This window comes from Vombatus ursinus, unplaced genomic scaffold, assembly GCF_900497805.2.
Source record: "Vombatus ursinus unplaced genomic scaffold, bare-nosed wombat genome assembly UNPS02014941.1, whole genome shotgun sequence".
Classification (NCBI taxonomy): domain Eukaryota; kingdom Metazoa; phylum Chordata; class Mammalia; order Diprotodontia; family Vombatidae; genus Vombatus; species Vombatus ursinus.
In genome coordinates, this window is record NW_020954719.1 from 8562147 (window position 1) to 8574009 (window position 11863).

General features: G+C 37.6%; 1 protein-coding gene across 1 annotated transcript in view; it reads left to right on the forward strand.

Annotated features, from left to right (window-relative positions):
* Positions 1 to 11863, forward strand: part of ATF1 (activating transcription factor 1) — a 42386-nt gene that overhangs the window by 1170 nt on the left and 29353 nt on the right. The window contains exon 2 of the mRNA XM_027844474.1: positions 5999 to 6097. Within this exon, the coding sequence (XP_027700275.1) occupies positions 6005 to 6097 (93 nt within the window). The 5' untranslated portion in view covers positions 5999 to 6004. The remainder of the gene's footprint in view (positions 1 to 5998; positions 6098 to 11863) is intronic.

The window sequence follows — 11863 nt, forward strand, 5'->3', positions numbered from 1 at the left end:
TGGTGGTGATGGTGGTGATGGTGGTGATGGTGGTGATGGTGGTGATGATAGTGATGATGACTGCTGATGCTAAATAATAAGTAACCTGAGATGCTATCTTTTTGAGGATAATGACTGAAATGCTCCTAAAAGCTAATGAATGCATCTGTGATCTCATGCCCATTATGCAAATCAGATGGAGATCAAAACCCATCTCAGGGGCTGGTACTGTGGGAGTTTTGTTCTTGACCCCTTAATAAATTCTCAAGTGGGATTTCTCTCAGAGATCCTAGGTAGGAGAGTTTTCCCCAAGTTCTGATCTCGAAGGGATGCTAATAAATCCATATAGAGGAGTCTGTAAACAAGGTTTTGCTGACCTCATTGCCCCAGCTAGTGTAGTAATGATGTAGTAATGTTTCACAGTCATATGATGCATTTCCTGCCAAGTAGCTGGAGGTATGCCTGTCACACTAGACAGGAGTGCTGGATTTGAGGTCATTGTTTTTCTTTTGGCTATAATTCTTTTTTTTTTAAGGCAATTGGGGTTAAGTGACTTGCCCAGGGTCACACAGCTAGTAAGTATCAAGTGTTTGGTCTGAGGCCGCATTTGAACTCAGGTCCTCCTGACTTCAGGGCCGGTGCTCTATCCACTGCGCCACCTAGCTGCCCCTCTGGCTGTAATTCTTGCTCTGTCACTTGAGCAAGTCTGGGAAGTTGGAGTAGATGACCTATAAGCTTCCTTCCAGGTTTAAAGCTATGCTTTTTAAATTTTCTACAGAGCTTCCCATAGTTTATATATCTTGTTATACTTTTAAAATACAAACTACTTTCAACACAAGTTTGCAGTATTCGGTAGTTCTCTTCACTTAACAATAATTCATGCCTGTGTTGACCAAATATGTTAGGTTTTTATGTCATATTTCATAAGGGCAGGGTTTTTTGGGGAACTTCAACTTTTTTCATAATTGTTTTATGGAACATGATTTGATCAATAGCACAAAAATATATATCTAAAATAACAATGGGTGTGATGAACACTAAGTACTTAAGAAAATATTGGGTTTGCCACTCAGTGGAACCCCATTATTTCACTTACACTTTTGCAGATTCACAAAACTGTATGACACCTTAAATTTTACAGAAGGGGAAAGGCTCTGATTAGCAACAAACATTTATTAAGCACCTCTGTGCCAGGCACTATTTTAGATCCTGAGGACATAAAGACAAAAACACAAAACTGCTTACTTTCTAGAAGTTTACATTCAGTGGGGAGACTACATATCTATGAATTTATAAAGGTGTTTTTGGTGTGTCACTGAAAGGTTAAGTGGTTTATCTACAATAACATTCTTTCTTAATTTATTCCTTCAGTTGCCTCAGGCTTATAACTGTAATCAGGAGTTTACATAAATGACCCTTACCACTATTCATCTGACTATATAGCCAAATTGAATGCTGATTCTCATTTGTGAAAAAAGTCTTACCTTTGGGTTCAGGACTTGACTAGTGTGTTGTATAAGGGTGGTTGCTCTGTAACAGAGGTTCCCAAACTTATTTGGCCTACTGTCCGCTTGTAAAAAAAAAAAAAAAATTACTCGCCCCCCTGGAAATCTACTTTCTTTGACTCTTTAACATTTGTTGTTTTTTTTTTGTTTTGTTTTGTTTTTTTTTTTGAGATTTGGGTCATTTTTTAAAATATATAATTTTTTTAAAAATAACATCTTAAATTTAATAATTTATTGTACATTTGTGGGGTTTTTCCTGCATTGAAATTTTGATGATGTAACATTGGGTCATGTAACCATAAGAGTATCAAATTATAAACAAGTCATTACATGCACATGTTCCTGCCAATGCATGTCGGACTTCTGCAACAATTCCAGACAGGCTCACCTGCCAATACTTGCTTGTTAAGACTTGTTGGCGAACTTGACCACTGATCGGTTATAACTTGCATTTTGTGTGTTTATTTGGAAAATAATGTAATCACTACAACTTTAACTCTGTTACACAACAGATGAAACATGTGCGAACAGTTTTTCAAAATTTTCTTCTTTTTCCTTATGCTTCCACCTCCCCCTCATTTTTTGTTGTTTTTTTGTTTGTTCGTTTTTAATTCAATGCCCTGCTGAATCGGTAGCCCACTTTGGGAACCTCTTCAAGTCTAGAAGTTTCTTGAAATTGCTAGCTCTGCCCCATTGTTTGTGATTCTATCATCCTGGGCCAGTCAATTAACTGCTGAGTGCTTTGGGCAGCTCTCTAAGACTCAGGTATCTAGAAGGTATTTCTGGGCATTTGGTAGAGAAGTTCCTCACTGGACCTATATACCCAGTCAGAAAGAAAGGAAAAAACTGCAAACACTTACATCTCTGCTCAGTTATTTCCAAAGTAGACTCTACTTAATTTACTATCTTTTAGGTAATTTATAAACATTAGTAATTAATTCCAATTAGCAATTGGAAAATTGCTCTTTGTTGTCTTTTTATATCTTTCCGTACTCTAGAATAATATGATTTTTTGTTCTGGAAGGGATGTTAGAGATCACCTAGTCCAGTAACGTCACTTTGCAGATAAAGAAATTCAATGCTGAATAGGTCAAATGGCTTACCTATTGACATATATTAGTTACTCATATTACATTAAGGGATTCAGTGTTCACACAGACCCAATCTTGATCTTGGGAGGGTCTGTCCTTAAAGTAGCCTCTTTGGCTTGTTAATAATGCTTGCAATTTCTAAAGCTTAGGTATCTTGTATCTAGACCAAGTTTTCCCAAAATTGGGTAGCAGAATTCTTTCCTACAGTCAATGTAAAATGTAGGTACCAGGTTAGGAATAGTTTTTTATTTCTTCCATCGCAGAAATTGCAGACTACACAAAGGACTCCTAGGAACACATAGAGAAACATAAATTACTCAAATAGCCCATTAAAGACCCTTTGTGGGACTGCTGAACAAATATGACCCATTTACCTTGTACCTGTACTTCCTGAGCATCTCATAGAAATTGTCATGTAGAGTTGGTGAGTTCTTGATCATGGTATGGCTTTAGTCTTCCAGATATAGGATGTAATACTGGACATCCTACTCTCTTCTGAGAAGCATGCTTTTAAGGAAATACTTTCTCAAACTCAAGATTATCAACTTGTCAGGATTGTCAGGTAAACTTGAGACAGGGTATCCTGGCTCCCAATCTGAGGAAATATCTTACTATTTGTTGACCTGCACTCAGAAAAGGAAACATAAAAAGCGGAAGAATGCAGGAATTGAGAGGTCTAAGAACTCTACTTCAGGCATACCTGGACAAGCATATGTCCCCCATTGCTATGTGGTTCTGCTGAAAGTCACCATTATTGTTGTGATGGTGATGATGATGATGATGATGAGGGTGGGTGGGTTGGCAGAGAAATCCCTCTGCATATGTTGCATACTTAATATACTTTCATAAGAAGTTTCTTTTGTTTCCACGGGGCACATATAAAGCCTGGCACTCATTTCAGTGCTTACCCACCTTTTTTTTTTTTTTTTTTGGGTGAGGCAGTTGGGGTCAAGTGACTTGCCCAGGGTCACACAGCTAATGTCATGTGTCTGAGGCCGGATTTGAATTCAGGTCCTCCTGACTCCAAGGCCTGAATTCTATCTGCTGTGCCACCTAGCTGCCCCTACTGACCTATTTTTGATTCCCAGTCTGTGGAAATCTTTTGCTTAATGTAACAGCCAGACTGTTCCTTATAGCTACTCATTAGGCTGGATAGTCTTTCAAGAGTTTCTCAGCATTCTTTAATTATGGCACTTTGTGTTTGTTCTGCCCGCTATCCTTGTGGTTACCTCACTTCAACTTGCCATTAGTGGCTACTTAAATGTGCTCTTTATGTCTTCCTTCCTCCCTGTCTCTATTCCTTTCTTCCTCCCTTTTTGCCTCCCTCCCATCTTTCCCTTCCTCCCTTTCTCACTGGGCTGCAAGCATGGTATCTACTTATGAGCCGGATTTCATTGCTGAGTGTCATGGAAACTTTGCTTTGTTTCTGAATTGGGTGGGTTCTCCACCACTTAGAGAATCGTGTCGCCTCACTCTCAGGGCCTCACCATAATGAGGCAGGACTTAGTGGGGATGACTGGTTGGCTTTTTAGCCCAATTGCGTGTCAGAACTCTTAATTTCAAGTGACCTACAGCATCAGCCTCCCCCAGTAGTAGAGATTACAGGTGTGTACTACCATACTGGCCAGTCTACTTTATATTTCAAGAAAATTTCTCTGTTGAACAAGTATTCTGCATAATCTCTCGGATGGTATATTAAGCTTACTTATATATAAAATGTTGAGGTTACAAAATAAAAGAATAGGAGAAAATACAGGCATGCCCCATACCCTTGACATCATTTTAAAATGCTGTGATAATATTCTATAGCAATTTAAGATTTTTTTAAAAAAATTTTTAGGCAGTTGGAGTTAAGTGACTTGCCCAGGGTCACACAGCTAGTTAAGTGTCTAGTGTTTGGTCTGAGTCCAGATTTGAACTCAGGTCTTCCCAACTCCAAGGCCGGTGCTCTATCCACTGTGCCACCTAGCTGCCCCCAGCAATTTAAGATTTTGCAAAGCACTTACCCTACCTAACCCATGTTAGAGCAAGTATTTTTTCCTCCATTCTAGGAAACTGAGGCTCAGAGAAGTTAATTGACTTGCCCATGGTTATTAAGATGAAGATTTTTTTTTAAAAAAATATAGAAAATTAGCTGCCTTGTATTCCTTTAGATAGTCATCGTTTAAGTGTTGAAAACACCATTTGCTGGCAGATAAGAATATTTCTGTAGTTGTCTTATCTGCTGCTTATTGGTCCAATTTTCCACTAGTTAAAAGAAGTTTTACTTGATTTTAGGACAGGAAAAGTCAATGAGTCACAGTGAGCAAGAAAAGTAATTTCAAGTCATAGTGTTAAAACATTTAGTGTTTTATTTTATCTTGCAAGACCCAATCTACTATGATTTTTTCTTTTTATTTGCTTTGGTTCAAATTCTGACTTCTGAAACAGATAATTTTAAAAACTGGTTTTTGATCAGTAAAAAAAAAATGTGAAAATACCTTGCTTATGCATTTTTTCTGTTTGAACGTATTGAATTGTAGATAGAGATCTTAAAATTGTATCATTTAATATGTTTTATATTTGCTACTTTTTAAACATTAAGATGTTTAGTTAGAAATACTATCTTCCATGTAATTGTTGGAAATAAATTTTTATTTATGTTCCCTTAAAGAAATGGACTAAAGGACTTTACACTATCTTTACTGTAATTAAACCAATGATAAGTATATAGATAAGCAGTGCATATTTGTAAAGTGCTTAGCACAGTGCCTGGCACATAGTAGGTACTTAGAAATGCTTGTTCCCTTCCTTTCCCCTTTTTACTCTTCCTTTTCTAAACTCCCTCACGAACCTGCCCTGTTCATTCTGCCCCCTTCACCTCCCTTTCCCCAAAGCCCCACCCGTAACCTTCTTGCTTGATAGTTCCTTATTGGCACTTTTTGATTCTTTAATGCTGCTTTATTCTTTTCCATTCTGTTCCAAACCACACAACTCTCAACTGACCATCTGTATGGAATGGTGAGCTCCCTTCTGATGAAAGGAGTATTGAGATAGCAAAATTTGCTTCTCTCAACTTTGGCCTTAGAAATGTCCATATTTTATAAAGTACAAATATAAATAATTCCTTAGCCTAGAAAATGGAAAATCTGTGTCCTTGTTCAGCTATGTAGTATCGTATTCTTTAAGTGGAATCAGCTTTAGGAAAGTTTTTTGAAGGTTATCTTAAACATTTTTAGGGGTAACAGTTTGGAGTCATTCATATTTTTGCCATTTATTAAGCATTCTTAATAAATCTCTGTAATAAAAGTTAAGATTGGGAGCAGTTTTTGAAACTGTAAATATGGGTGCTGTAAATAGCCTGAAAAAGCCATATTTCCTGACATATCTGAAGAAGAATAACATCCAAAGACTAACTTTTTAACCAAATTTTTTTTCTTATAGTTGATTATGGAAGATTCCCACAAAAGTAACAGTTCAGAGACAGCACCACAACCAGGTACAACAGTACAGGGTGCTCATATCTCTCACATTGCTCAACAGGTAAAGCATGGGTCAGTTTCTATAATTTTGAAATGATTAAGAATATACTGTATTTAGATTAATCCACTGGGTCAAATTTTAAAGTACTAGTGATTAAAAAGACCACCAACAGGTAGGACTGTAGGAAATGTTAAGATTTCATGAGAGTGGATTTGCACTTAATCACATCAGGAAAACTGTACTTTTATAAGGAAAAAATTCTTTTTTAATGTTGTAATATATAGTCTTCACAGTCTAGAGACAAATTTCATTTTTAAGACATACAAATCAGTGATTTGGGTGTGGTTTTTTTTTCATATTTTTGTAGTCACTTAAAAATGAGTTGAGTTGAAAAATATTTTTATCTCTGTCCTTATTATAGCACTTTCATTTCCAAATATATCAGTTCTCTATCCATAGAAATGTAATTGCAAAAAAGAAAAAGAAAGGGGAGTGGGGAGGCAGTTCAGCAAAAAGTAACCAAAACATCAACTCAGTAAAACCGTTTATTCAATATTCTACACCTCTGCAAAGAAGGAAGGGAGGTTTGGCTGTTAATTTACCAAATTAGTTGAAGCAGATATTTCATAACATCTTTGTAAATTAATTAGCTCTATAGTTCAGCTGGTTTATCATGGACACTTGTTGATTTTTTTCCTTACATTTATTCAAAGGATGATGACCATTATGCCAATTTAGTAAACATTTACATTGTTTTTACCTAACAAACTGACTAGTGCATTCTGGATATTTTTCTTGAACAAATTATTTTAACATGGTCATATGTGTAATTTTTACCTTTCAAAGTCTCAGATGACTGTAGCATAAATTCCTTGCGTTGCTATAGTTTAAAGCACTTATTACACAACAACCCTGTGAAGTAGAAAGTACAAGTATTTTTCCTGTTTTAGTGTGTGCCGAACACTTAACTCCATCCCAGGTCTTCTGACTCCTAGGTCAGTGCCATGCTGCTTCCTCAGTCTGCACTGATATTCCTGTGATGAATAGGGCAGGGAGGATTCTGGGTGACTGAACAAAAGTGACGTTTGCTTTAGTTGCCCATCCACTCATCTCTTTGTTTAAGTGTGTTTCAGTTTCTTCAGTACCATTTTCATCTTCCTCTCCATTTACTAAACATTTATAACTCATTAACTTTTGGGCATCCACATGACCATTCAGTACTTCTTCTAATTTCCTATCTTTACATCTTCCCAGAAGCATTGGTTTTCCCTGACTTCATCTCTGACTTCCCCGGGGCTTACACAGCCAGTATATGTCAGAAACAGGATTTGAACCCAGGTCTTTACAACTTTAGGGCTGGCTCTCTATTCCCTGTTATATTGCCTCTCAAATATTTAAAATTAAAACATTCCAACCTGGAAAAAGTTAGGAAAGCACATTTAACACCAGTATGACAATTCTTACAGAAGTTTAGCCCTTGTAAATAAATTATCACAACAAGGAATCCAAAAAGGCTATCTTAGTCAGCAAACACTTGACTTGTTTGGCAAGCAAAGAGATAGGGCAGCCAAGGGCAAAGCTGGTGTAGAATATAACCTTGTTTACACAGTCATACGGAGAAGAATTGTAAAAGTTATGGGCAGTGTTGCCTAACAAAACAGTAAGAAGATATACAAAGAGGGTAAGGGAAAAACAGCATCTTGATGAGAGACCTGACTACCTGAACACACACCAAAGGCGTCTGACAGTGAAACTGAAATAAGGACGATGTAAAGGTTAGAAATGAAGAAGATCTGTAATGTTTGCTATATAACAAATTGTTTCTATTGTTGGTGACAATGGGGTCACCACCTTAAGGTTCAGAGGTTGGAAAGGGCAGTGATGAGTCAGGCAGTCCCTAGACATTAAGTCCCTACTATGTGCCAGGTACTGTGCTAATCTATGGGGCAGAACAAAAACCAAAACCAAAACATCCTGCTCTCCAGGAGCTCTCAGTCCAATGAGAGAGACAACATGCAAACTACTTTGTACAAAAACACTTTGTAGAGGATAAATTGAAGGTAATCAACAGAGGGAAAGCAGACATCAAGAGAAAGCAAGAAAGATGAAGTTTTAGCTGGGAGTTGAAGGAAGCCAAGCAAGGCAGAGATGAGGAGGGGCAGCATTCTAGGCATGGGGACAGTCAGTGAAAATGCCCAAAATTGACAGGAGTGGCAAAGGAGTAGATGTCATTGAATACATAGAATGGTTTTAAAAGGGGAGATGTGTAAGGTATAAGAAGATTGGAAAGGTAAATGGGGATGGGAGTGGGAGAGACAGGTTACAAAAGGGAAACAAAAGTAGAAAAAGCAACTGGTCTAAACCAAATATGCAGAGGAGTTCCTTGACACACTTGAGGTTGTTAAAGAGTTGATTCTCAAAGTACATGTAGGAGAGAAAGTTACCAAAGACATGGAAAAAATCTTGAACCTTATTACTACCCCCCCAAGAAAAGGGTGACAGAATGAACATCAATAACTACTGACTCACTCATGTTTACTTTCCTGTCTAACAATTTTTTGAGAATATGCACACTGAGAGTGTCCTTGATGAGGGTATGTTAGCAACAAGCAAGATCTCACAAGAAATTTTCTACAGTTGACCCATCTTTACCAGTACACAGTAGAACGAAAGATTCAGAGACTACAAGATGCCAGTACAAGCTTACTGGCTGTTAACTAGGAAAGGGCGTTAGATTCAATGGGGTTGCAAAGCAACTTACTGTTATCTATTTGATCTATCAAAATGCTATCTTAAAGGCTGTTTTCCAAGAAGTTGTCTCCCATGCATGTCAAAATTATATGAGATTTCTTTAAAAGTAAGGTAATAGAGATAACCCTCTTATCGTTAATAGCAAGTAAAATATGAAAGTATATAAAGTATAAAACAGAGACATTCTTGTCAAAGGTGTTTTGCATTCTAGGGATATCTGGTATGTAGTCAAGTTAAAGAGGAATTCCCAACAAATGGTGAAGTATTCTAGTTTTTCTTATTTGTGGACAATAAGTGTGATGATATCAAGTCTCATAACATTCCAGAGCCTCCCATAGTTCCTCAAAAGAGTTTGGCCAATTATATGTGCCTGTTGTTCAAGTGATGATGTGTAATTGAATTAGATGATCTATAAAACTCATCCACTGATTAACTATGTCTGTCTAGAAGACCATCTGTTAAAGGGTGCAAGAAAAGTTTGGAGTAAATAGTCCAAAGGAAAAAAATAATTTTCTTTATCACCAGAGGAAGCAATTGTTAAAAGCAGAATTATCACTTTGTTATTGTAAAACTGGTATGTATACAGTGCTTTAGAGTTTACAAAGCATTTTCTTCACAACAAACCTATCAGGTAGCTATACCATTTATCTCCATTTGACAGATGAGGAAACTGAGACTCAGAGAATAATTGACTTGCTCATTCAGGATCACACGATTAGTGTCAGAATGGAATATGAACACAGGTCTCTCTGATTCTAAACCAGTTCTTTTTCCACTCTATCATACATCCTTTTTGAATCCAGGCACGTAAGATGATTTCTATTATTTTCCTGATTGACAGTCTTTAAAAGCTTATTATTAAACAGCTTTAAATGGTTCATCCTTAAGCTTGGGTAATATTGTTGTTGACATTATTAATGATTGCCAGATTCCCACATATAGCAAAGTCTTTCCAAGTAATTCTGAATTAGACAATCAGATAAGGCATATGTTCTGAGATATCTAATATAAGTGTGAGATAGCTCCCAAGACTTAGAGCCTGATAGACGTGCTGTGAGCTAAAGGGAAATGACAGGAAGGAATTCTCGCAATGGATTTAGTACTCTAAACCTAAATTTGTTTAATTAGACCTTAATTAGCTGGCTATGGATTTTACACTAAAAGTCTGTCTAAGATACTGTAGTAATGTTTGCTAACCTAATAACCCTGTATGCTGAGCTGAAGTAGAAGGGGTGATGCGTTAGGGGGAGAGACACGGACTTGTGGCCTCTAGGCCACAAGTGGCTCTCTAGGTCCTCAAGTGTAGCCCTTTGACTCAAAAGACCTAGAAGGGCATATGTGGCCTAGAGGCCACAGGTTCCCACCCCTGGGATAGAGGAACACTGTGCTTCTGGAAAAGCTAAAGAGAGTAGGGGAAAGTCCAGGATTCATGGGTGCATTCTCTATTCTTTGTAAATTTGTGAGCACAACACTGCCAGGCCTTGCTTATGCATGCTGTCTCCAGTCTTCCCAGGCCGTATTTTAATGTGCTCATGCCTGCCACGAAAAGTGTTTCCCAAGGCCTCACAGGACACCAACACTGCCTGCCACGAGCTTGAAGGCTGATCTTAACCATCTCTAATAAACTGTCTTCGCCGATAGCTCTCTTCCTATCCACTCATACTCTAGCTGAACTCGTTCCCCAATAGTTAACATACTCTCACCCTCTTCTACTCTTCCTCTTATAGTGATACTCGCCCTGCCTCTCCCTGTAGAATAACAAACTCTTCTTCCCAACTCTGCCTGCCTACTCAGCCATTCCTGTCCATCTCAACCCACTCCTGTGCCCTACTACAAATCTTCCCACCCCTTCTGCTCTGCCCTCTAGAAAGCCTGCTCCATAATTAACAAACTTCCTCTCAAACCTTTTTCTTTCATGTACCTTCCATTTTCTAATACCCATTGGCTTCCTTCTAATGACATTGCATCCCAGGCTGCCCTTGCCAGATTGGATGTTTTTTTTCTTATACCCCCTGACTCATTGGTTAGGGTGGTAAAGTTGGAGTATACCTTGTTCTCCATTGCCACTTTGGGCCTCTCCTACTACTGTCATTCAGCAGCTTCTCATTTGAGATTCGTGCTATCCAAATTTGTCACTCATTTCAGATTCTGCTGGTTATTATCTGCTGACTCCCTTGGACGTTCTTCCTCCTTTCTCAGTGAATTTAGTCCTTCCTTCATTCTCCTTTTCCACCTGAAATGCTGCTGTCAAAATAGGAGGCTTAAACACATATGTTAATGATCCTTCAAATGCCCTAATTTCCCTGTTCCTCAGTCTTCTCAACTTCTGTGACCTATTATTCCTCTACTACAGCTACTCCTCAGCTACACACAGGAATGGTCATATTTATTAAAGTAAATTTAAAAAGTGTATTCTGAACTTAAACACCAAATAAGAACATTTCTATGTACAAAGCTGAAAAAAGAGGATTACAGATGCAGCACAAAGTACAATTTGTTTTTCTTTCCCAAGTATACCACAAATTCAACATTTTATTTTCAAATCTGACTTTGTCTGTGCATCTTACTGATCTTCCTTATGTTTTCTTCTATTATGCATTTCCTAAAATGCTTCAGTGGTCCTTTTTAAAATTTTGGTAACCTTAACTCCTCCTTCCCTACCTCCCTCAGTTCTCCACTTCCCCAAATTGAAAAAAACAAAACCCAATATCAAATATCCAGAGTCAAGCAAAACAAATCCCCACATTGACCATGTCTGAAAATTTATATTAAATTCTGCTCCTTGAGTTTATCCCCCGTCAGGAGGTAGAAAACATGTTTTATCACTGGTCCTCTGAAATCCTGGTTGGTTATTATGTAGAATTCAGGGCTTCTTAAACTTTTTCCTCTTGTGACCCCTTTAGCACTTATTAAATACTACTTGTTTTTCTTTACTATGTTATTGTATAAATTGTTTTTCCTGTTCTGCCCACTTAACTTTGCATCAGCTCATATAAATCTCCCAGGGTTGTCTGAAACCATACATTTTATCACTGTGTAATAATACTCCATTACTCACATACCATAATTTGTTCA